The sequence below is a fragment of the Nomascus leucogenys genome, chromosome 5 (genome assembly GCF_006542625.1).
Source record: "Nomascus leucogenys isolate Asia chromosome 5, Asia_NLE_v1, whole genome shotgun sequence".
NCBI lineage: Eukaryota > Metazoa > Chordata > Mammalia > Primates > Hylobatidae > Nomascus > Nomascus leucogenys.
In genome coordinates this window covers 64,169,036-64,195,942 of record NC_044385.1, presented here as the reverse complement: position 1 = coordinate 64,195,942, position 26,907 = coordinate 64,169,036, and the positions used below count along the sequence as shown (strand labels likewise).

At 47.1% G+C, this 26,907-nt stretch overlaps 1 protein-coding gene across 6 annotated transcripts in view; it reads right to left on the bottom strand.

Moving 5' to 3' along the window:
* PSPC1 (paraspeckle component 1) overlaps window positions 1-26,907 on the bottom strand; it is a 152,929-nt gene that overhangs the window by 97,198 nt on the left and 28,824 nt on the right. For 5 of the 6 annotated variants that reach the window (XR_004030136.1, XR_004030137.1, XM_030813286.1 and 2 more), the window contains exons 1-2: window positions 7,583-8,210; window positions 438-739 (exon numbers count right to left, since the gene is read on the bottom strand). Coding sequence is in view for 4 of the 6 variants with exons in the window: in XM_030813286.1 (XP_030669146.1) it covers window positions 438-739; window positions 7,583-8,140 (860 nt within the window). In the remaining 2 variants the exon portion in view is untranslated. Of the gene's footprint in view, window positions 1-437; window positions 740-7,582; window positions 8,211-26,907 lie in introns of those variants that run through there. The other variant, XM_030813288.1, reaches the window with a different exon arrangement.

Sequence of the window (26,907 nt, the reverse complement as noted above, 5' to 3'; positions counted from 1 at the left end):
TTTTGCGCCTTGTTGGCCAGGCTGGTCATGAACTCCTGACCTGAGGTGATCCGCCCACTGAAAGTCTGGGGCTTGAGCCACCGCACCCCTGAGGTGCTTTTTATGAATGTAAATTAGGTGTCAATAAAGCTGATTACAATTTCTGAAAGGATTACCTTAAGTTTATAGATTTTACTTTGTATATATATGTTCAGTAAGTTAAATGAAATCATAATACAAAACACTGCTGAGATTTAAACTCTGAAGTTTGAAGAAAGTACACGACTCTTGACTCGTAGCTACCAGTACACAAAAATTTCTTATTTATATTCACTGAATATTTACTCAACAGCTACTTACCATATGCTAGTATGAACTGCAAGGAAAGACAGAATTCCAGAACAGAGAGAAGCCCATATGTAACTGGATAGAAGAAGGACAAGATATTTAAAACTTACGTTGTTAGCAAGAATGCCCCATCACCACATCTTTCCAGAGCCTTTCGTGCAGGAGGTTTTGCTGCAAACTCTACAAAACCTTTTCCTGTAGCTCTACCGCGATCATCCACAACCACAACAGCTTTCTCTACTGGACCAAACTGAGAAAATGCTTGCTCTAGCAGCTCATTGGAAACAACTGGAGAAAGGTTCTTGACAGTCAAGGCTGCTCCATGTGTAGCAAAGCGAATCCGTAGAGGTCTGCTCTTGAGAATGGTGCCGTCCAGCTCTGCTTTTGCAATTTCAGCCAGGGTTCTGGATTCCTTTTTAAGAAGAAAAAAGATTTTTAAAAGATGACAGTAACAGAAAAAATTCAAAACAGTGTTTGGCTTCTAGGAAGAACTAGGTAGCTTTAGCAAATGGCTGACAGGGTCAATTTGATTTTGTATCTTTTAACTTTGGTATCACATGGTTTTTAACTATTCAATGATCATTTTAAACATTTTAATTAAAAGGTCCCAACTCCGTTGTTTTGTTAAAAGTAATCATTTAAAGATGAGCTCTTCATAAGGCCAGTTACCAACTACTAAATATTCAAAGCAATAGTTTTAAAATCTCCTACATATATTAAAAACACATATTAACAACTTGACTAGAGGCTGGGCACAGTGGTTCACCCCTGTAATCCCAGCACTTTGAGAGGCTGAGGCAGGCAGATCACCTGAGGTCAGGAGTTTGAGATCAGCCTGGTGAACATGGTGAAATCCCACCTTTACTAAAAATACAAAAATTAGCTGGGCGTGGTGGCGGGTGCCTTAATCCCAACTACCTGGGAGGCTGAGGCAAGAGATCTCTTGAACCTAGGAGGCAGAGGTTGCAGTGAGCCGAGATGGCGCTACTGCACTCCAGCCTGGTCAACAGAGCAAGACTCTGTCTCGGAAAAAATAAAAATAAAAAACAATAGTAACTTGACTAGAAACTATCATCAAAGGAATAATTCTCCATACCCTTTATGTTTTTTATCTCGTTGATTTTTTTTTTGTTTTTGAGACAGAATCTGGCACTGTCACCTGGGCTAGAGTACAATGGCGCAATCTCGGCTCACTGTAACCTGCCTCCCAGGTTCAACAGATTCTCCTGCCTCAGCTTCCCAAGTAGCTGGGATTACAGGTGCCCACTACCACGCCCAGCTAATTTTTTGTATTTTTAGTAGAGACGGGGTTTCACCATGTTAGCCAGGCTGGTCTTGAACTCCTGACCTCGAGATTTGCCCACCTCAGCTTCCCAAAGTGCTGGGATTACAGGCGTGAGCCACCGCGCCGAGCCTGTTTTGTATATCTTAACAAAACATCCCATCTCTCTACAGCCAGACAAATCACCTTTTCTTTTTATTTTCATTTCTCTTCAATTTTATATGTAAAACTATTAGTTCTTGGGTTTTTTTTCAGGGGAGGGAGGTGTCTGAGACAGGGTCTTACTCTGGTGCCCAGGTTGGGGTACAGTGGCACAATCATAGCTTACTGCCACCTCAAACTCTGGGGCCCAAGGGATCTTTCTGCCTCACCCTCCCAAGTAGCTGGGATTATGAGTGCATGCCACCAAGCCTGGCTAATTTTTTAATTTTTTGTAGAGATGGGGGGGTCTCACTATATTGCCCATGCTGGTCTCTTGAACTCCTGGCCTCAAGCAGTCCTCTCACCTTAGCCTCCCAAAGTGTGAGATTACAGGTGTGAGCCACCTTGCCCTAGCCAATGTCTTCTTAATGACTTCTCCTGAAATACTGGCATGGGTTACACATTTCTCACTATTACATGAAGAGAAACAAAGGCAACATTCACGAGCTATAATAGTTCTCGCCATTATATAAAGTGTACACATGCACTTATTATAAACTAAAAAATATGCTCATTGCTGAAACTACAACGTAAGAGAACTTCCTTCTACTTTGAGAATTCAAAGTTGGTGTAGAATATGGGCAGCACCTAAAACAATAAATAAGGAACTGGTAAATTTAATAGAAGTATGTCTTTTTCATTGTGTTATGGGAACTCTCCAAGGACAACTGAAGAGGCTTTATATGTATATGTAAGAATACAAACATACTGTCTTATGAAAAACGTCTTAAGGTCACAAGAGCTCTTTATTCAATCCCTAAAGTGTTCATGACAGCTGGAAATTATTGCCCTTTATTGCAAAAATCTACCTATAGAATTATTTTTACAAAAACAAATGAAGTTACCCTTTTTAGAGATATAGTCATCCCTCAGTATTCATGGATTCAACCAAAAGTGGATCAAAAATATTCGGGGCCAGGCCCAGTGGCTCACACCTGCAATCCCAGCACTTTGGGAGGCTGATGCAGACAGATCACTTGAGGTCAGGAGTTCAAGACCGGCCTCCTGGCCAATATGGCAAAACCCAGTCTCTACCAAAAAATACAAAAATTAACCAGGGCATGGTGGTGAGCACCTGTAGTGCCAGCTACTTGGGGAACTGAGGTGGGAGAATCTCTTGAACCCAGAAGGCAGAGGTTGCAGTGAGCCAAGATCACACCACTGCACCCCAGCCTGGGCGTCAGGGAGAGACCCTGTGTCCAAAAAAAAAAAAAAAAAAAAAAAAAAAAACAAAGAAAGAAAGAAAAGCAAACATTTGGGAAAGAAACAATTTAAAATTGACAGGCAGGGTAAGGGGGCTCACATCTGTAATCCAGCACTTTGGGAAGCCAAAACAAGAAGAATCCTTGAGGCCAGTAGTTTAAGACCAGCCTAGGCAATATAGCAAGACCTCGTCTTTATTCCTTTAAAATAAAAAAATAAAATTTAAATAAAAGAAAATAGGCCAGGTGCGGTGGCTCACGCCTGTAATCCCAGCACTCTGGGAGGCCGAGGCGGGCAGATCACGAGGTCAGGAGATTGAGACCATCCTGGCTAACACGGTGAAACCCCGTCTCTACTAAAAATACAAAAAATTAGCCGGGCGCTGTGGTGGGCGCCTGTAGTCCCAGCTACTCAGGAGGCTGAGGCAGGAGAATGGCGTGAACCCGGGAGGCGGAGCTTGCAGTGAGCCGAGATAGTGCCACTGCACTCCTGCCTGGGTGAAAGAGCAAGACTCCATCTCAAAAAAAAAGAAAAGAAAATAAATAGGCTGGGCGCAGTGGCTAATGCCTGTAATCCCAGCACTTTAGGAGGAGGCCAAGGCGGGCAGATCACGAGGTCAGAAGTTCGAGACCAGCCTAGCCAGCATGGTGAAACCCCGTCTCTACTAAAAATACAAAAAAAAAAAAAAAAAAAAAAACGAAAATTAGCCAGGCATGTGGCACGTGCCTGTAGTCCCAGCTACTCAGGAGGCTGAGGCAGGAGAACCGCTTGAACCCGTGAGGCAGAGGATGCAGTGAGCTGAGACAGCGCCACTGCACTCACGCCTGGGAGACAGAGCGAGACCCCGTCTCAAAAAAATAAACAAACAAAAAAATAAACCAAATAATACAGCATAACAGCTATTCATATAGCATTTACATTGTACTAGGTATTATACGTAATCTAGAGATGATTTAAAGTATAGAGGAGGATTGCATGGGTAACATGGAAAAAAATGCCATTTTTACACAGTATAAGGATTTGAGCATCTACGAATTTTAGTACTGGAAGAGGTCCTAGAATCAATCCCCCACAGACACTGAGGGATAACTGCATTCTAAACAGTCGTTTTGTTTATTGCTTTTAACTCACTAGTAATAGTAGTAGCAGCAAGCACTTAATAAACACCTAAAATGAGATGGGTACTTTCTTACCTAACACATCATATAATCCAACAACTCTTAAGAGGCAGACGTTAGAAACAGTCTTGAAAGTGAGAATAGGGCCGGGCACAGTGGCTCACGCCTGTAATCCCAGCACTTTGGAAGGCCGAGGCAGGAGCATCACGAGGTCAGGAGATTGAGACCATCCTGGCTAACACAGTGAAACCGCATCTCTACTAAAAATACAAAAAAATTAGCCGGGCGTGGCAGTGTGCACCTGTAGTCCCAGCTGCTGGGGAGGCTGAGGCAGGAGAATGGTGTGAACACGGGAGGCGGAGCTTGCAGTGAGCCGAGATCCCACCACTGCACTCCAGCCTGGGTGACAGAGCAAGACTCCATCTCAAAAAACAAAAATAAATAAAGTGAGAATAGGAAGAAATATGAAGACATTTCATGGGGTGATAATATGTATATTTTGATAGGGGTTTGAGTTAAACAGACATATACATTTGTCAAAATTCACAAACCAGTGGCCAGGCATGGTGGCTCACACCTGTCATCCTAACACTTTGGGAAGCTGAAGAGGAGGGATCACTTAAGCCCAGGAGTTTGAGACCTGCCTGGGCAACATAATGAGAGAGACCTTGTCTCTACAAAAAGTAAACAAAATTAGCTGGGTGTGGTGATGTGTGCCTGTGGTCCCAGCAACCTGAGGGGCTGAGGTGTGAGGACCACTTGAGCCCAGGAAGTGGAGGCTAGAGTGAGCCATGATCATGCCACTGCACTCCAGTCTGGGCACTCTGTCCCAAGAGAAAAAACGAAAATCACCAACCAGTACACTTAAAATGTGTGCCCTTTACTATATGTAAATTTTTTTTTTTTTTTTGAGACGGAGTCTCACTCTGTCACCCAGGCTGGAGTGCAGTGGTGCAATCTCACTGCAAGCTCCGCCTCCTGGGTTCACGCCATTCTCCTGCCTCAGCCTCCCGGGTAGCTGGGACTACAGATGCCTGCAACCACGCTCAGCTAATTTTTTGTACTTTTAGTAGAGATGGGGTTTCACCGTGTTAGCCAGGATGGTCTCGATCTCCTGACCTCGTAATTCGCCTGCCTCGGCCTCCCAAAGTGCTGAGATTACAGGCGTGAGCCACCGTGCCTGGCCTACTATATGTAAATTTTTAAAACCCTAAAAAATAATATGCCGGGCATGGTGGCTCACGCCTGTAATCCCAGCACTTTGGGAGGCCGAGACAGGTGGATCACCTGAGGTTAGGAGTTCAAGACCAGCCTGGCCAACATGGTGAAACCCTATCTCTACCAAAAATACAAAAATCAGCCCGGAGTGGTGTTATGCCTATAATTCCAGTTATTCAGGAGGCTGAGGAGTGAGAATCGCTTGAACCTGGGAGGCAAGGCTGCAGTGAGCCCAGTGTGCCACTGTACTCCAGCCTGAGTGACAGTGAGGCTCCATCCAAAAAAAAAAAAAAAAAGAGGCCGGGCACAGTGGCTCACACCTGTAATCCCAGCACTTTGGGAGGCTGAGGGGGGTGGATCACCTGAAGTCAGGAGTTCGAGACCAGCCTGGCCAAGGTGGTGAAACCCCATCTCTACTAAAAATACAAAAATTAGCCCGGCATGAAGGCGGGCGCCTGTAATTCCAGCTACTCCAGAGGCTGAGGCAGGAGAATCGCTTTAGTCCAGGAGGTGGAGGTTGCAGTGAGCCAAGATCCCGCCACTGCACTCCAACCTGGTGACAGAGCAAGATTCCGTCTCAAAAAAAAAAAAAAAAAAAATTACAGTATCTTAAAGGTTTTAGATTTTTTTAAAAAGAAAAAAATTAATAAAAATACCGTACCATGTAATTACAATTTTCTCTACATATTAAGATTTTGTATCGTCCAGACAGACAACCCAATTCTGAAAGTCAAAGTTCCAGGCCCGGCACAGTGGCTCACCCTGTAATCCCAGCACTTTGGGAGGCCAAGGCGGGAGGATCGCTTGAGCCCAGGAATTCGAAAGCAACCTGGGCAACATGGCGAAACACCGCCTCTACAAAAAATACAAAAATTAGGCGGGCTTGGGGGTGCATGACTGTAGTCCCAGCTACTCGGGAGGCTGAGGTGGGAGAACTTCTTGGGCCCAGGAGCTGAGATCGCACCACTGCACTCTAGCCTGGGTGACAGAGTGAGACCCAGACTCAAAAAAAAAAAAAAAGGCGTAAACCTTCGCAATTTTTGTTTTGTTTTGAGACAGGATCTTGCTCTGTCGCCCAGGCTGGAGTGCAGTGACGTGATCTCAGCTCACTGCAGCCTCTGCCTCAGCCTCCCAAGTAACTGGGACCACAGGCGCACACCACCACGCCCAGCTAATTTTTGTATTTTTAGTAGAGATGGAGTTTCGCCATGTTGGCCAGGCTTGTTCAAATTTTTTTAAAATATAAAGGAATCAAAATTTTTGCATAAATTATTGGAAAACTTTTCAAAGTTTAGATTAAAAGGGAGTAAGCTATATTACTCTGATACTGGGATATGTATCAGTAATTTATGAAGTAGTACTGTGTATCATCTATTCTCCCCCCTATAAAAACGTGAAACTCTCCAGGATGTCTGGTAGAAAAACACTATATTAGATACATACAATTAAACACCGTCTCATTACTGCAGATTAAACGGTGTTGAGTACAGAGTTTGGGCACCTAAGCAGTTTGAGGTAAATAGCAGGCTGCACTGAGTTGAGAAAGTGGCAGGCCAAGGCAGGAGGATCGCTCATGCCCAGGAGTTCGAGACCAGCCTGGGCAACATAGCGAGACCCCATTTCTATTAAAATAAATAAATTTAATTTAAAAAGAAATAAAGTGGTCTACCCTTAAACGCATATAGGTGTGGTTGAAGCCAAGGATGGGATGTGAATAATTGTTTAAGAAGCAAGTCTCCTGGACCCTCACGAGCCAGTGATAACGTCTGGTCCGACTGAAGCTTCTTTTCCAAATTTACATCCAATTCGTTTTTTATGGCACGATTTTTGCCTTGAAGAATTATCAGCCCAAAACGCTGCCCGCCCCTGTCCCCTGACCCTTTCGGTACCCGGGGCAACAGGGAACCCGGGAGCGCTCGCTACCTGGGCAGGGTGCACCATGCCCGATCCAGCGCAGGGCAGCAGGCCTGCAGCCACCGCAAAGCACGATCGGCGCACGGCAGAAAACGGCGGCCACCGTGAGCGCAGGAAATCCCGGGACCGCGAACTCGAAACCAAAGGCGCCGAGCTGGGGAAGCGGCCAACCCCGCACAGGAGGATCGATGAGGCCGAGCGGCGCCACGGTTGCCACAGGTTGAGACAGCGTCCTGGGACGAGGGTGGCCTCAGCCCCACGACCCCGCGGCCACCCCGACAGTCCTTTTGTTCCCTTGCGCGGGCGGCCTGACACTCACCAGGCGGATGAAGCCGAAGCCACGGTCCCGATTAATGAAGACTTCGCTGGGCTCGCCATAGCGTTCGAAGAGCCTCTTGAAGTCCTCCTCCGTGATGTCGGTGGGCAGGTTTCCCACGAAGAGGCGGCAGCGCTGCGTGTACGTCTTCTCGCCCGGCTTGAGAAAACTCTTGATGTCGATAGTGAACCCCATCTCCTCGTCCGGGTGGTCCTCCGGAGGCGCGGGCACGGGCGGTGCCGGCTCCCCGGCAAGAGCGAGCGCCATGGCTGCCGCGGCCGCCGGCTCGCTCTCGCCCGCCGCGGACTCCAGGGCGCGAAGGCGGGCCGGGTTTTTCTCAATGCGCACTTGCTTCAGGTTTCCTCTTAACATCATCTTACTGAGTTCGCGTCGGACACCGGATACAAGCCTAGATTTATATATCGTGTGTCTATATATATATATATATATATACGTCTCTACATATACGTATGGCAACAAAATATCGACAATCAAGAGACCGCTAGGTAGGCGAGCCGGCAACCCGTCCTCCCCCAACTCACGCCCGCTGCAGCTGCACATTCAAAATGGCGCTGCCACAAACTGCAGTTGGAAGAAGAGACGCCGGTGCAAGTCCCGCCCCTCCGCCAAAGCCGGCGCCGGAACGACGCGCCTGCGCACTCCGGGCACCAACGGACCGTTGACAGACCGCGCATGCGCATAACGTTGCGCGTGCAATCGACAAACCTCCTCCTAGGAGGGTGAAGATGTCCCTTCCCATCCTGCTAAAATATCAGACTGTTGTTGGCTGTACTCTTGGGACAAATTATGTGATGTGTGCAGCAGTGTGTGAAAATACAATGACTTGAGTAAACATCCTTACCCTTTTAGATATCAAGCTCAATTTTCTGTTTGTTTTGTTTTGTTTTGTTTTGTTTTTTGAGACGGAGTCTCCCTCTGTCGCCCAGACTGGAGTGCAATGGCGCGATCTCGGCTCACTGCAACCTCCGCCTTCTGGGTTCAAGCAATTCTCCTGCCTCAGCCTCCTGAGTAGCTGAGATTACAGGCGCGTGCCACCACGCCTGGCTAATTTTTTTTGTATTTTTAGTAGAGACAGGGTTTCACCATGTTGTTAAGGCTGGTCTCGAACTCCTGACCTTGTGATCCACCCGCCTCGGACTCCCAAAGTGTTGGGATTACAGGCGTGAGCCGCCGCGCCCGGCCATATCAAGCTCAATTTTCAATGACTGTGGAAAAATAAAAACTTGCATATTTTGGATGTAGCATTCAATAACAAGATACCTCCCAGTAATTTTTAAAAACCTTTATTTCTGTTTCAAGAGCAAGGTTTTTATATTTCCTAGTTAAACAATACAATTCTATAAAATAACTGTGCTGTTGATGATTGGCCTCAGAGGACTCCATGAAATTGCTTATAAAATTAGTATAATCAGGCCATGAGCTCTTATGGGCCATAGTCTTATGACAAGGGTCAACAAACTTTTTCTGTATAGGGCCAGATAGCCAGTATTTCAGATTTGCAGGCCACATTCTCTAACAACTACTCAACTCTATGCTCCTGGCACATGGTGAGTCCTCAATGAATGTTGGAAAGAAATGAACTCAGTCACTATGCAAAACAGTTCAACAGTATCTCATGAAGCTTGACATTTGCTTACTTTACAATAGCAATCCCATTTCTAAGTATTTACCCAAGTGAAATGAAAACTTGTGTTCCTGGCCGGGCGCAGTGGCTCACACTTGTAATCCCAGCACTTTGGGAGGCCGAGGCGGGCGGATCACGAGGTCAGGGGATCGAGACCACGGTGAAACCCCGTCTCTACTAAAAATACAAAAAAAAAAAAATTAGCCGGGCGTGGTGGCGGGCGCCTGTAGTCCCAGCTACTCGGAGAGGCTGAGGCAGGAGAATGGCGTGAACCCGGGAGGCAGAGCTTGCAGTGAGCCGAGATTGCGCCACTGCACTCCAGCCTGGGCGACAGAGCAAGACTCCATCTCAAAAAAAAAAAAAAGAAAAGAAAACTTGTGTTCCCACAAAAATCTATACGCAAATTTTTTTTTTTTTTTTTTTTTGAGACAGAGTCTCGCTGTGTCGCCCAGGCTGGAGTGCAGTGGTGCGATCTCGGCTCACTGCAAGCTCCGCCTCCCGGGTTCACGCCATTCTCCTGCCTCAGCCTCTCCGAGTAGCTGGGACTACAGGCGCCCGCCACCACGCCCAGCTAATTTTTTGTATTTTTAGTAGAGACGGGGTTTCACCGTGGTCTCGATCTCCTGACCTCATGATCCGCCCGCCTCGGCCTCCCAAAGTGCTGGGATTACAAGCGTGAGCCACCGCGCCCGGCCCCGCAAATGTTTACAGGGGCTTTATTTGTCCTCAAAACAAAAACAAAAGAAACAATTCAAATGTCCTTCCACTGGTAAATGGATAAACAGTGGTACATCCACATAACAGGATACTACTCAGCAATAAAAAGGAATAAACTACTGATACAAGCAACACCATGAACGGACACAAGCAATGCCCTGACTCAAAAGGTTACAAACTGTGTATATAACATTCTGGAAAAGGCAAAACTATTGCTGCAGAACACAGATTGGTAGTTGCCAGGGACTGGGGTGTGGAAGGCAGTTAACCACATGGTGACACTCGGAAGCTTTCGGAATGATGGAACTAAATCTTGATTGTGGTGATGACTACACAATTGTATGCTTTTGTCAAAACTCAGTCGAACGGTGCACTAAAAGGGCGGATGTTGGCTGGGCTCCGTGACTCACACCTGTAATCCCATCACTTTGGAGGCCAAGGCAGGCGGACCAACTGAGGTCAGGAGTTTGAGACCAGCCTGGCTAACATGGTGAAACCCCATTTCTCCTAAAATTACAAAAAATTAGCCAGGCATGTTGGCGCAAGCCTGTAGTCCCAGCTATTGAGGAGGCAGAGGCAGGAGAATCGCTTGAACCCGGAAGGCGAAGGCGGAGGTTGCAGTGAGCTGAATGGTGCCATTTCACTCCAGCTTGGGCAACAAGAGACAAAACAAAGGGTGAATGTTACTGTACTTTTTTTTTTTTTTTTGAGACAGAGTCTTGCTCTGTTGCCCAGGCTGAAGTGCAGTGGCATGATCTCGGCTCACTGCAAGCTCCACCTCCTGGGTTCACGCCATTCTCCTGCCTCAGCCTCCCGAGCAGCTGGGACTACAGGTGCCCGCCACCACGCCCGGCTAATTTTTTTTTTTGTATTTTTAGTAGAGACGGGGTTTCACTGTGTTAGCCAGGATGGTCTCAATCTCCTGACCTCGTGATCTGCCTGCCTCGGCCTCCCGAAGTGCTGGGATTACAGGCATAAGCCACTGCACCCGGTGTTACTGTACTTAAGTTATACTTTGAACAAACATTTTTTAACTACCCAAAAGAATAAAAATAAAACACAATCAACACTAATCTCTATTTACCTCAGTCCTCAGTAAATTTACCACCCAAATCCTTTTTTTTTTTTTTGAGACGGAGTTTCATTCTTCTTGCCCAGGCTGGAGTGCAGTGGCACAATCTCGGCTCACTGCAACCTCTGCCTCCTGGGTTCAAGTGATTCTCCTGCCTCAGCTTCCCAAGTAGCTGGGATTACATGTAACCACGCCTGGCTAATTTTGTGTATCTTTAGTAGAGATGGGATTTCGCCATGTTGGGCAAGCTGATCTGGAACTCCTGACCTCAGGTGATCCGCCCGCCTTGGCCTCCCAAAGTGCTGAGATTACAGGTGTGAGCAACCGTGCCCAGCCATCACCACCAAAATTCTAATCCCCCAGATTCTAATACACATCCAGCTCTACACAGTCCTCAATCTGACCCAGTTTCCCCCATCCCTCCCAGGTGCTCCAAAGCCTTCTATTGTACTGAGTCCTTGGAAATTCACTCTCTGTCATCAGCAAAATCATCTGTCCTTAACTTTTTCTCTGATCACTTTCCTGCTTTAACTGGAACATGGTCTTCTTCTGAGGACTGCTTCCCCTGCAGCCCTCTCCAGAAGTGGGTGTGTTCTTATCCTACATCTCATGTGTCATAGGACACAGAATAGAAGCTTCTTGATCCCTTTCAACTTCAAGACCATTTCCCTACCTTTCTTTGACAAAAATCCCAACTCCAACAAGGTCATCCCAACTCAAACTCTCACTCTCATGCTCACTAGTCCCTCCCGAGACCACATGTCTCTTCCTGCTCTCCCTGTAATGCTATTCTGAACTCTCTTTAAATGCATTACCACAAATAGGCTGGGCATGCTGGCTCACGCCTGTAATCCCAGCACTTTGGGAGGCCGAGGCAGGTGGATCACCTGAGGTCAGGAGTTCGAGACCAGCCTGGCCAACATAGTGAAACCCTGTCTTTACTAAAAATACAAAAAAGGCCGGGTGTGGTGGCTCACGTCTGTAATCCCAGCACTTTGGGAAGCCGAGGCTGGCGGATCACGAGGTCAGGATATTGAGACCATCCCAGCTAACAAGATGAAACCCCATCTCTACTAAAAATACAAAAGTTAGCTGGGCTTGGTGGCAGGCACCTGTAATCCCAGCTACCGGGGAGGCTGAGGCAGGACAATGGTGTGAACCCAGGAAGTGGAGCTTGCAGTGAGCCGAGATCGCACCACTGCACTCCAGCCTGGGTGACAGAGCAAGACTCCGTCTCAAAAAAAAAAAGATATTTGGCTGGACTCAGTGGCTCACGCCTGTAATCCCAGCACTTTGTGAGGCCAAGGCAGGTGGGTCACCTGACATTAGAAGTTTGAGACCAGCCTGGCCAACATGGTGAAACCCCGTCTGTACTACAGGTACAAAAAATTAGCCTGGCGTGGTGTTGGGTGCCTGTAATCCCAGCTACTCGAGAGGCTGAGGCATGGGAATCTCTTGAACCCGGGAGGTGGAGGTTGCAGTGAGCCGAGATCATGCCACTGCACTCCAGCCTGGGCAACAGAGTGAGACTCCGTTTAAAAAAAAAAAAAGAGTTTCTGCATTATATGTCTCCAATTATTCATCATTTATTGTCTTCTTGAGCCAAAGTAATGAGTCTTCTGCCCCCACCATTTCATTCTTCTGAACCCTTCTTTGTCATAGTCAGCAACATCCTCCACTTTGCCAGACCCCATATTCAAATCTCAGATCTTCCTCCAGTCAACCTTTTAGCAGCATTTGACATTTATAGATCTTTGCCTTGGCTTATTCAACTATAAAATGGGCATAATACCTACTTCACAGAGGTATTGTGCGTATTAAATGCTTAACTAAGGCTGGGTTCAGTGGGTCATGCCTGTAATTTCAGCACTTTGGGAGGCCGAGGCAGGCAGATCACTTGAGGTCAGGAGTTCAAGGCCAGCCTGGCCAATATGGCAAAACCCCGTCTCTACTAAAAATACAAAAATTAGCCAGGTGTGGTGGCAGGAGCCCGTAATCCCAGCTGCTCGGGAGGGTGAGGCAGGAGAATCACTTGAACACTGGAGGTGGAGGTTGCAGTGAGCCAATATCGCACCACTGCACTCCAGCCTGGGCTTTGCAGTGGGACTCTGTCTCAAATAAATAAATAAATAAATAAATACTTAATTAAAGTACTGGCCGGGTGTGGTGGCTCACGCCTGTAATCCCAGCACTTTGGGAGGCCGAGGCGGGCGGATCATGAGGTCAGATCGAGACCATCCTGGCTAACACAGTGAAACCCCGTCTCTACTAAAAATACAAAAAATTAGCCAGGCATGGTGGCGGGCGCCTGTAGTCCCAGCTACTCGGGAGGCTGAGGTAGGAGAATGGTGTGAACCCAGGAGGCAGAGCTTGCAGTAAGCCGAGATCACGCCACTGCACTCCAGCCTGGGCGACAGAGCGAGACTCCGTCTCAAAAAAAAAAAAAAACAGAAAAACAACATGTTCTGCCATCATAAATATTAGTCAGTGTAGCCGCACGGTGGTTCACGCCTGTAATCCCAGCACTTTGGGAGTGGGAGGCGGGTGGATCACTTGAGGTCAGGAGTTCCAGAGCAGCCTGGCCAACATAGTGACACCTTGTCTCTACTAAAAATACAAAAATTAGCCGGGAGTGGTGGTAGGCATCTGTAATCCCAGCTATTCAGGAGGCTGAGGCACAAGAATCCCTCGAACCAGGGAGGCGGAGGATGCAGTGAGCCAAGATCATGCCACTGTACTCCAGCCTGGGTGACAGAGTGAGACTCCATCTCTAAATAAATAAATAAATAAATAAATATTAGTCAGTGTTATCATTGATCACTTTCCTGCCCCCTTCTTGAAACTGTTCTGTCATTACTCCTGTCACACTCTTCTGTGTTATTCCTGCCTCACTGGCTACTTCTCAGTTCCTCTGCCTCTCTCAAGAATCTTGACTCCTGAGAGAGTCAAGAGAACCACAGGCCTCAGCTCTCCTCTCCTCTTCAGCTACACTGATTTCCCAGGTCAGACCTGCACACTAGTGTGCCTCAGATGCATTAGAATTGGTTTTCTAAATCTTGACACTATAGACATTTTGACCAAATGATTATTTATTGTAAGGGAATGTTGAGCAGCATCCTTGGCTTCTACCCACTGGATGCCAGTAGCACCCATTCCCAATGACAACCCAAAGTGTGCCAGGCATTATTATTATGATGTTTTCTGAGACAGAGTCTCACTCTGTCACCCAGGCTGGAGTCCAGTGGCGTGATCTCAGTTCACTGCAAACTCTGCCTCCCAGGTTCAAGTGATTCTCTTGCCTCAGCCTCCCGAATAGCTGGGATTACAGGCACATGACACCACGGCTGGCTAATTTTTGTATTTTTAGTAGAGACAGGGTTTCACCATGCTGGCCAGGCTCGTCTCAAAACTCCTGACCTCAGGTGATCTGTCCACCTCGGCCTCCCAAAGTGCTGGGATTACAGGTGTGAGCCACCATACCTGGCCTACTATCACCTTTTACAGATGAAAAAACCTAGGACAGGCCGGGCACGGTGGCTCATGCTTGTAATCCCAGCACTTTGGGAGACCGAGGCAGGTGGATCACGAGGTCAGGAGATCAAGACCATCCTGGCTAACATGGTGAAACCCCATCTCTACTAAAAATACAAAAAAATTAGCCAGGCGTGGTGGCAGGTGCCTGTAGTCTCAGCTACTAGGGAGGCTGAGGCAGGAGAATGGCGTGAGTGAACCCGGGAGGCGGAGCTTGCAGTGAGCTGAGCCAGCACCACTGCACTCCAGCCTGGGTGACAGAGCAAGACTCTGTCTCAAAAAAAAAAAGAAAAAGAAAAAAGAAAAAACCTAGGACAAAGAGATGCTAAGTAACTTGCCAAAGATCACACAATTAATACGAAGTTGAAGGCTGGGTGAGGTGGCTCAAGGCCAGGCGCCTTGGCTCACTCCTGTAATCCCACCACGTTGGGAGGCTGAGGCTGGGGTCATTTGAAGTCAGGAGTTCAAGACCAGCCTGACCAACATGGTGAAATCCTGTCTCTACTAAAAATACAAAAAATTAGCCAGGCAGTAATAGTGTGCACTTGTAATCCCAGCTACTCAGAAGGCTGAGGCAGGAGAATTAATTGAGCATGGGAGGCCAAGGTTGCAGTAAGCTGAGATCGCACCACTGCACTCCAGTCTGGGCGACAGAGTGAGATCCTGTCTCACCAAAAAAAAAGTTGAGCTAGGATGTGAATTGTTAAACAAAATGTATGGGAAGTAGCCAGGCATGGTGGCTCATGCCTGTAGTCCCAGCACTTTGGGAAGCCAAGACAGGTGGATCACTTGAGGCCAGGAGTTCGAGACAGCTGGCCAACGTGGTGAAACCCCGTCTCTTCTAAAATACAAAAAATAGCTGGGCATAGTGGCAGGCACCTGTAATCGCAGCTACTAGGGAGGCTGAAGCAGGAGAATCGCTTCAAGCCAGGAGGTGAAGGTTGCAGTCAGCTAAGATCGTGCCACTGCACTCCAGCCTGAGCAACAGAGCAAGACTCAAAAAATAATAATAAAAACAAACAACCCCCCCAAAAAAACAAAATTAATAATAATAATAAATAATTAAAATAATAAAAACAGAAGCCAGGAAGTGTGGCTCTAAAATCACTAGTCTCACTTCTGTTATGAGGCTATAGAAAATAAAATAGGCCAGGCGTGGTGGCTCACGCCTGTAATCCCAGCACTTTGGGAGGCTGAGATGGGTGGATCATCTGAGGTCGGGAGTTTGAGACCAGCCTGACCAACATGGAGAAACCCCGTCTCTACTAATAAAGTACAAAATAAGCCGGGCATGGTGTCGGGCACCTGTAATCCCAGCTACTCAGGAGGCCAAGGCAGGAGAATTGCTTGAACCTGAGAGGCAGAGATTGCAGTGAGCCAAGATCGCGCCATTGCACTCCAGCCTGGGCAACAAGAGCAAAACTCCGTCTCAAAAAATAATAATAATAAATAAAATAAAATCACTAGTCAAAGTTGCCCTCTAGTTACTTTACATGTATACCTGGATGCCCAGCATCTCAAATGTAAAGTGTCCAGACCAAGACTGTGGGTGATCTCTTCACAGACCTTTCTGGACCCAGTCCTTACCGTTTCATGAATGGCACTGCTATTCATCCACATCTTCAAACCCTCAAACTAGAGGTCTTACTTTACTCCTTTTCTTACTACAGCAACAATATCCAATCAGCAAATCCTGTTGGCTCTACTTTCAAAATATATCCTGAACACATTCTAAGCCAACTCATCATCATCTAATAACTACTAGACATTATCTGATAACTACTGAAGTCCTCTCCTAATTATCTTCTTGCTTCCCCTCCTGCTCTGCTAACGTCCTTTCTCTTGCTTGTTTGTTTTGATTATTTCTATTAATTTTCCCCAGAGAAGTACTAACATCTATTCTCTAGAGAGCAGAGATGTATTTTATCATATTATCTTTTTAGACAATATCTCCCTGTGTCACTCCAGGCTGGAGTGCAGTGGTACCATCACAGCTCACTGTGCCTCAACTCCCCCAGGCTCAAATGATCCTCCTGCCTCAGCCTCCCAAGTTCCTGGGACTACAAGCATGTGCCATCACATCTGGCTTTTTTTTTTTGAGACGGGGTTTCACTCTTGTTGCCCAAGTTGGAGTGCAATGGCGCGATCTCGGCTCACTGCAACCTCCGCCGCCCAGGTTCAAGCGATTATCCTGCCTCAGCTTCTGGAGTAGCTGGGATTACAGGCATGTGCCACCACGCCTGGCTAATTTTGTATTTTTAGTAGAGATGGGGTTTCTCCATGTCTATCAGGCTGGTCTCGAATTCCCGACCTCAGATGATCCGCCTGCCTTGGCCTCCAAAGTGCTGAGATTACAGGCGTGAGCCACTTTGCGCAGTCCATCTGGCTTATTTTTAATTTTTTTAGTGGTGTGTTTTTTTGGTTTGTTATTTTGTTTGTTTTTTGTTTTTTGAGATGGTATCTTGCTCTTTTGCCCAGGCTGGAGTGCAGTGGCGTGATATCGGCTCACTGCAACATCCATCTCCCGGGTTCAAGCGATTTTCCTGCCTCAGCCTCCAAAGCAGCTGGGATTACAGGCCGGCGCCAATATGCCCAGCTAATTTTTTTATGTTTTTAGTAGAGATGTGGTTTCCCCATGTTGGCCAGGCTGGTCTCAAACTCCTGACATTGTGATCCAACCACGTTGGCCTCCCAAAGTGCTGGAATTACAGGCTTGAGCCACTGCGCCCGGCCTTGTGATGTTGTCTTTACATGTTGCCCAGGCTGGTCTTAAACTCCTGGGCTCAAGCAGTCCTCCCACCTCGGCCTCCCAAAAGTGCTGGAATTGCAGGCACAATCCACTGCACCCAGCTCAGAGACGTATTTTAAATTTAAGTCACACTTTTGCTTTCGGGAAGATCTTGTCGAGACATAATGAGAAACTTGCTTGCTAAAACTACCAAGACATGCTGGAAAAACTAGAAAAATAAATCCTTTACATGCAGAGCTAAATTCCCAAAAGAGTAAGAGAAATACACTCTGGTATAATATGAAATATACTTGGGCTTTGTCCCCACTTCCTGTCATGGAGCTTTATTTTTATTTTATTTTATTTATCTATTTATTTTGAGTCTCAGGCTGGAGTGCACCGGCAGGATCATAGTTGACTGCATCCTCAAACTCCTCGTCTCAAAGGTCCTCCTAGCTCAGCCTCACCAAGTGCTGGGATTACAGGCTTGGGTTATGGTACCCTGGCATCACAAAGCCTTTAAAACCTTTGGAACTTCCTGAGGGATGGGAGGGTCTTTTGTTATTAATAATGAGCACCTTTGATAACACCTGAGTTTATGCTAATGCAGTGACTTGACATTGGGAGGGAGGTACCTTAGGCAGCACTGGCTAGGGCTGGGCTCCATAAAGATCAAGTGATTAGAGGATTAGGGGGTTGGAACTCTCAGCCCCAGCCAGTGAGAAAAGATAACTTTTATCTGAGGAATGCAAATCCTTTAAATTATGAACCCTGTGAACCCAGTGGCTCCTGCCTGTAATCCCAGCACTTTGGGAGGCCAAAGAGAGAGGATACCTAGAGCCCAGGTGTTCAAGGCAAGCCTGGGCAACACAGCAAGACCTTGTCTTTTTTTTTTTTTTTTTCTTTTGAGACAGAGTCTTGCTCTGTCGCCCAGGCTGGAGTGCAATGGCGTGATCTCGGCTCACTGCAATCTCCGCCTCCCAGGTTCAAGCAATTCTCCTGTCTCAGCCTCCCAAGTAGCTGGGACTACAGGCGCCCGCCACCACGCACGGCTAATTTTTCCTAATTTTAGTAGAGACGGGGTTTCACCGTGTTAGCCAGGCTGGTCTCGATCTCCTGACCTCATGATCCGCCCGCCTCGGCCTCCCAAAGTGCTGGGATTACAGGCTTGAGCCACCGCACCCGGCCAAGACCTTGTCTTTACAAAAATAAAAAAAATTACAAAATTAGCCAGGAATGGTTGCAAATGCCTGTAGTGTCAGCCACTCGACCACTTGGGAGGCTGAGGTGGGAGCTCACTTGAACCCAGGGGTTTAAGCATGCAGTGAGCTATGACAGCATCACCGCACTTCAGCCTGGGCAACAGAGCAAGACATTATCTCCAAAAAATAAAAATTAAAAAAATTAAAAAGTAAAAACAAATTATCAGCCCCAGGGAGACATTAAAATGAGACAGCAGTCATAACCTACTCCTTCCTTTCAGCTATGTATTCATCATTTAAACTGCTTGCTATCTGGACAAGGTGGCTCACCCCTGTAATCCCAGCACTTTGGGAAGCTGAGGTGGGCAGATCACTTGAGTCCCAGAGTTCAAGACCAGCCTGGGCAACACAGGGAGACCCTATCTCTACAAAAAAAAATTCCTTTTTTTTTTTTTTTTTTGGAGACATTATCTTACTCTGTCCCCCAGGCTGGAGTGCAGTGGTGTAATCTCGGCTCACTGCAACCTCCACCTCCCGGGCTCAAACGATTCTCCTGCCTCAGCCTCCCGAGTAGCTAGAAATACAGACATGCACCACCACACCTGGCTAACTTTCCTGTATTTTTACTAGAGACAGGGTTTCACCATGTTGGCCAGGCTGGTCTAGAACTCCTAACCTCAAGAGATCCACCCGCCTTGGCCTCCCAAAGTGCTGGGATTACAGGCGTAAACCACTGCATCTAGCCTTTACAAACAACTTTGTATAAGCCCACTCCCTGTCCCTCTTTTTTGCGTTTAAAAATCTACTTGGAACTGCTTCTCATCAGAGTGTATATTCAGGGCAACTTGAATCTGTGCTCCTAGGTTGCAACCCTTAAGCTTGGCCCAAATAAACTCTCTACTTTTATTAATTTTGCCTCAGCTTCTTCCTTTAGGTCAACACCAGGAACATCCAGAAAGGAGTGGTGGGGAAAGCTAGAGATTAAGCCCTATAAAAACTCCTGAACGGGCTGGGCATGGTGGCTTGTGCTTGTAATCCCAGCACTTTGGGAGGCCAAGGTGGGTGGATCACCTGAGGTCAGGAGTTCCAGACCAGCCTGACATGGTGAAACCCTGTCTCTACTAAAAAATATACAAAATTAGCTGGGCATGTTGGCAGATGCCTGTAATCCCAGCTACTTGGGAGGGTGAGGCAGGAGAATCACTTGAACCTGGGAGGTGGAGGTTTCAGTGAACCGAGATCACGCCACTCACTGCACTCCAGCCTCGGCGACAGAGCGAGACTCCATCTCAAAAAACAAAAAACAAAAAAACAAAAACCTCCTGAACTATGAGATTTGATGAACATCCAAGTTGCTGAACACAGAGGTACTAGGAGAATGGCATGCTCAGAGACAGCATGGCAGCTTCCCACCTATTCCCCAGTACCTTGCCCTATGTACTTTATCTGGCTGTTCATCTGTATCCTTCAAAATGTTCTTTATAAGTAAAATACCTATTTATAATAAATGTGTTCCCGTTTTTTTTTGTTGTTTTTTTTTTTCAGACAGAGTCTTGCTCTGTCGCCCAGGCTAGAGTACAGCGGCACGATCTCAGCTCACTGCAACCTCTGCCTCCCGGGTTTAAGCAAGTCTCTGCCTCAGCTTCCTGAGTAGCTGGGACTACAGGCATGCGCCACCACGCTCGGCTAATTTTTGTATTTTTAGTAGAGACAGGGTTTCTCCATGTTGGTCAGGTTGGTCTCGAACTCCCAACCTTGGGTGATCTGCCTGTCTCGGCCTCCCAAAGTGCTGGGATTACAGGTGTGAGCCACCGCACCTGGCCAAATTTTTTTTTTTTTTAATTATCAGGCACAGTGGCATGTACCCGTAGTCCTAGCTACTAAGGAGGCTGAGGTGGAAGGGTAGCTTGAGCCCAGGAGGTCCAGGCTGCAGTCAACTAGGATTGCATGACAGCACTCTGGCTTGAATGACAGAGAAAGACTCAGGGAAAAATGTGTGTTTGCTTGGGGGAATTCAGCATAACCCGTTTGTCCAGATTCTTGTGTCTCTGTGTAGCATTCCCTCAGGCAGGACCCATGTCACATAAGGGTCTATGATCTACTTTCAGAAGAAGTAAGTCAGAGAGTAATCTTTCTCAATTTCATGGCTTGCTTTAGGGGAGAAGTAGTGGGGTAGGGCAGTGGGGAGGTAGGCAGGTGGGAGGATAGAGAGGGCGCGAGAAGGTCAGAGAGAGACCATCTGGCTTCTGAGGGACTCCTGCCTCCTTCAGCTAAAAAACAACCAGAATGCCAATGTGCCATACTTAGGGGTATTGTGTTATGAGCCCCAGTAACTGCTTTTGTCTCTAGCAAAACAAAACAAAATACTCTCTAGGGAAATGCAGCAGATTCCTTCCAAGTTTAAGATATGGATTCTGTGAAAGAAAAAATTATGACTGGTGATTAAAAAATGCATAGGCTGGGTGCGGTGGTTCACTCCTGTAATCCCAGCACTTTGGGAGGCCGAGGCGAGCAGATCACGAGGTCGGGAGTTCTAGACCAGCCTGACCAACATGGAGAAACTCCATCTCTACTAAAAATACAAAATTAGCTGGGCGTGGTGGCGCATACCTGCAATCCCAGCTACTCAGGAGGCTGAAGCAGCAGAATCGCTTGAACCCAGGAGATGGAGGTTGCAGTGAGTCGAGATCATGCCATTGCACACCAGCCTGGGCAACAAGAGCGAAACTCCGTCTCAAAAAAAAAAAAAAAAAAAAAAAATGCAGAGAGACTACCCCACTGCCAGGAAAGAAAAATGTTTCAGTGATATTTGTTAAAGTACATCAGGTGGACTGGCGCGGTGGCTCACGCCTGTAATCTCAGCACTTGGGGAGGTCCAGATGGGCGGATCACTTGAGGCCAGGAGTTCAAGACCAGCCTGGCCAACATGGCAAAACCCCGTCTCTACTAAAAATACAAAAAATTAGCCAGGCATGGTGGCAGGCACCTGTAGTCCCAGCTACTCGGGAGGCTGAGGCAGGAGAATCGCGTGAACCTGGGAGGCGGAGGTTGCAGTGAGCCGGATTGCGCCACTGCACTCCAGCCTGGGCGACAGAGCAAGACTCTGTCAAAAAAAATAAAATAAAAATAAAATTTAAAAAAGCACATATGGTCGGGCGTGGTGGCTCACGCTTGTAATCCCAGCACTTTGGGAGGCCGAGGCGGGCGGATCACGAGATCAGGAGATCAAGACCACAGTGAAACCCCGTCTCTACTAAAAATACAAAAAAAAATTAGCCGGGTGTGGTGGCTGGCGCCTGTAGTCCCAGCTACTCGGAGAGGCTGAGGCAGGAGAATGGAGTGAACCCGGGAGGCGGAGCTTGCAGTGAGCCGAGATCGTGCCACTGCACTCCAGCCTGGGCGACAGAGCGAGACTCCGTCTCAAAAAAAAAATAAAAAATAAAAATAAAAAAGCACATCAGGAAGACTTTACTCAGGACCCTCAGGACTATGGAGATCAGTATAGGAACTATTGCAATGGGGTCCAACTACTGCAGTAGGAAAGATTGGGCTAAATTCTGAATACAGCACAGGCAAGTGGGAATTTAGAACCAAGGAGCAGGGCAGGAGTTAGTGAACGAAAAATCACTAAGAGGAAACATTGGGATGAGGGAGATTCTGTCTAGACCAACCTACCGGAATTCTTGCAGAAGACAGGCCAGGGTGACCAGACCCCTGGGGGAGGGTGAAGGATGAGGATCCTAGGTGTGGGAAATTCTTGCTAAATTGACTCGGCAAGGTTCTTTGCTAAAACTGGATTTTACGAGGAAGCACACAGATGGGCCTAAGAGGAGATTTAGGAGCCTGACCAAAGTTTCACCAAGCAAAGAATCTTTCTCAATTTTCATAATTTAAGACCAGTCAAACAAAAGTTACAAAATATATAAAGAAATAATCCGTCATGAGGAAGAGTCAATAGGAAAAAAGAGGGTGAGTTGGATTTCAGGCACTTGAATGATTATATAGCATGCAAAATAATATTACTTAAAGTGCTTACACAAATAAAAGAGGGAACAGTAAGAACAAAAAACAAAAGAGCATAAAAAAGAATGAGGTACAGTATCAAGGCAAGACAACCTACAGAATGTAAGAAAATATCTGCAAATCATATATCTGGTAAGGGACTAATAGCTTTTTTTTTTTTTTTTTGAGACGGAGTTTCCGTCTTGTTGTCCAAGGCTGGAGCACAGTGACATGATCTCGGCTCACTGCAACCTCTGCCTCCCAGATTCAAGCAATTCTCCCTGCCTCAGCCTCCCAAGTTGCTGGGATCACAGGCATGCACCGCCACACACAGCTAATTTTGTATTTTTAGTAGAGACGAGATTTCACCAGGTTGTCCAGGCTGGTCTCGAACTTCTGATCTCTGGTGATTCACCCGCCTCGGCCTCCCAAAACGCTGGGATTACAGGCATGAGCCACTGCGCTTGGCCGTATCATTTTTTTTTTTAAGAGACAGGGTCTTGCTTAATATTGAGTATATAAAGAACTCTTACAACTCAAAAACTTGACAAAAACAAAGAGGCTGGGCACAGTGGCTCATGCCTGTAATCCCAGCACTTTGGGAGACTGAGATGGGAGGATCACTTGAGGCCAGGAATTCAAGGCCAGCTTGGTCAACATAGTGGGATCCCCATCTCCAAAACAGAAAAAAAATAAAATAAAAAAATGGTCAGGCGACGTGGCTCATGCCTATAATCCTAGGACTTTGGAAGGCCAAGTCGGGAGGATCACTTGAGGCCAGGAGTTCGGGACCAGCCTGGGCAACATAGCTAGACCCGCCCCCATCTCTATAAAAATGTACAAAATTAGCCAGGCATGCTGATACCCACCTGTAATCCAAGCTACTTGGGAAGCTGAGGCAGGAGAATCCCTTGAACAGAGGAGGCGCTGGTTGCAGTGGGCTGAGATTGGGCCACTGCACTCCAGCCTGGGGAACAGAGCAAGACTCCGTATCAAAAAATAAAAAACAGGTCGGGCGCGGTGGCTCACGCTTGTAATCCCAGCACTTTGGGAGGCTGAGGCGGGCGGATCACGAGGTCAGGAGATCAAGACCACGGTGAAACCCCGTCTCTATTAAAAATACAAAAAAAATTAGCCGGGCGTGGTGGTGGGCGCCTGTAGTCCCAGCTACTCGGAGAGGCTGAGGCAGGAGAATGGCGTGAACCTGGGAGGCAGAGCTTGCAGTGAGCCGAGATTGCGCCACTGCACTCCAACCTGGGCGACAGAGCGAGACTCCGTCTCAAAAAATAAAAATAAATAAACAAATAAATAAATAAATAAAAAACAAAAAAGAAGAGAAAAACATTTGTTTTCAAAAGACAACCCTAAGGCTGGGCACAGTGGATCACATCTGTAATCCCAGCACTTTGGGAGGTCCAGGCAGGCAGATCACCTGAGGTCAGGAGTTCAAGTTCGAGACCAGCCTGGCCAACATGGCGAAACCCCGTCTCTACTAAAAATACAAAAAATTAGCTGGGCATCGTGGCACATGCTTGTAATCCCAGCTACACTTGGGAGGCTGAGGCAGGAGAATTGCTTGAACTAGGGAGGTGGAGGTTGCAGTGGGCCGAGATCACATCACTGCACTCCAGCCTGGGCAACGGAGCAAGACTCCATCTAAAAAAAAAAAAAAATACACTTGACAAAAAAGGCAAAAAAACAAAACAAAAAAGACTTGTACACCGTTAACTACAAAACATTGCTGAAAGATAAAAAAAAATTGTTGGTTTTTTTTTTTTTAATTTTTTGAGATGGGGTCTCACTCTGTCACCCAGGCTAGAGTGCACTTGACATGATCTCGGCTCACTGCAACCTCCCACTCCCAGACTCAAGCAATCCTCCTGTCTCAGCTTCCCAAGTAGCTGGGACTTCAGATGTGCACCATCACACTTGGCTAATTTTTGTATTTTAGTAGAGACAAGTTTAGCCATGTTGCCCAGGTGGGTCTTGAACTCCTGGACTCAGGCAATCTGCACCTTGGCCTCCCAAAGTGCTGAGGGAAAAAAGTGAGACCTAGCCCCCCATCTCTACAAAAACTAGAAAAAAATTAGCCGGGCATGGTGGCTTGGGCCTGAAGTCCCAGTACTCAGGAGGCTGCAGTAGGAGGATCTCTTGAGCCCAGGAGGTTAAAGCTGCAGTGAGCTGTGATCAGGCCACTGCACCCCAGCCTGGTGAGACAGCAAGATCCTGACTCAGAAATAAAAATAAAAATAAATAAAGGGAAAGACATTCCATGTTCATAGATTGGAAGGTTTTTTTTTTTTTTTTTTTTCTTGAGACGGAGTCTTGCTCTGTCGCCCAGGCTGGAGTGCAGTGGCGCAATCTCAGCTCACTGCAAGCTCCGCCTCCTGGGTTCACGCCATTCTCCTGCCTCAGCCTCTCTGAGTAGCTGGGACTACAAGAGCCCGCCACCACGCCCGGCTAATTTTTTGTATTTTTAGTAGAGACGGGGTTTCACCGTGGTCTCGATCTCCTGACCTCGTGATCCGCCTGCCTCGGCCTCCCAAAGTGCTGGGATTACAAGCGTGAGCCACCACGCTTGGCAGATTGGAAGATTTAAGGGCACAATGGCTCACGCCTGTAATCCCAGCACTTTGGGACGCTGAGGCGGGCAGATCATCTGAGGTCAGGAGTTGGTCGAGACCAGTCTGACCAACATGGAGAAACCCTATCTCTATTAAAAATACAAAACTAGCTGGGCATGGTGGCACATGCCTGTAATCCTAGCTACTCGGGAGGCTGAGGCAGGAGAATAGCTTGAACCCAAGAGGTGGAGGTTGTGGTGAGCTGAGATCACTCCATTGCACTCCAGCCTGGGCAACAAGAGTGAAACTCCCATTACCCACACACACACAAAAAGTATATGGAATTTCAGGAAACCCTAAAAAGTCAAAACAATCTTGAAGAATAACAAAGTTAGGCCGGGCGCGGTGGCTCACGCTTGTAATCCCAGCACTTTGGGAGGCCGAGGCGGGCGGATCACGAGGTCAGGAGATCGAGACCACGGTGAAACCCCGTCTCTACTAAAAAAATACAAAAAAATAGCCAGGCGTGGTGGCGGGCGCCTGTAGTCCCAGCTACTCAGAGAGGCTGAGGCAGGAGAATGGCATGAACCCGGGAGGCGGAGCTTGCAGTGAGCCGAGATTGCGCCACTGCACTCCAGCCTGGGCGACAGAGCGAGACTCCGTCTCAAAAAAAAACACAAAAAACAAAAAACAAACAAACAAAAAAAAACAAAGTTGGAGATCTCACAACTCCCGATTTCAAAATATACTACCACCCTACAGAAATCAAAACAGTGTGATATGAGCATAAAAGCAGATGTACAGACAATGGAATAGAATAGAGATCCCAGAAATAAACCCTCATATATACAAGGTCAACCAATTTTTTTTTTTTTTTTTCTTTTTGAGATGGAGTCTGGCTCTGTCACCCAGGTGGGAGTGCAGTGGCTTGATCTTGACTCACTGCAACCTCCAACTCCTGGGTTCAAGCAATTCTCTTACCTCAGCCTCCCAAGTAGCTGGGATTACAGGCATGTGCCACCATGCCCAACCAATTTTTCCATTTTTAGTAGAGACGGGGTGTCATCACATTGGCCAGGCTGGTCTCGAACTTCTGACCTTAGGTGATCCACCCACCTCAGCCTCCCAAAGTGCTGGGATTACAGGCGTGAGCCACTGTGCCTGGCCCCGTCAATGATTTTTAACAAGGATGTCAAGACCGTTCATTAGGGAAAGACCGGTTTTTTCAGCAAATGGTGCTGGCAAAACTGGAAATACATGTTCAAAAGAATGAAGTTGGGCCCTTATCATACACCATATACACAATTAACTCAAAAGGTGTCAAATGCCTAAGTGTAAGAGCTAAAACTATAAAACTCTGAAGAAAACTAGGGCAAAATCTTCATGACTTGGATTTGGCAATGATTCGGCTATGACACCAAAAACAAGGGCAACAAAAGGAAAAATAGACAATCTGGACTTCCTCAAAATTGAAACCTTGAAATGGATGCAGCAGTTCACACCTGTAATCCCAGGTACTCAAGAGGCTGAGTGGGAGAATTGCTTAAGCCTGGGAGGTCAAGGCTGCAGTGAGCTATGATGGCACCACTGCACTCCGGCTGGTGCAACAGAGTGAGACCCTGTCTCTTACACAATAAATAAAACTTGGTTGGGCGCAGTGGCTCATACCTGTAATCCCAGCAATTTGAGAGTCCAAGGTGAGCAGATCACTTGAGGTCAGAAGTTTGAGACCAGTCTGGCCAACATGGTGAAACCTCGTCTCTACTAAAAATACAAAAATTAGCTGGGTGTGGTGGCACATGCCTGTAATCCCAGCTACTTAGGAGGCTGAGGCAGGAGAATTGCGACACGGAAGGCATGTCAGTGC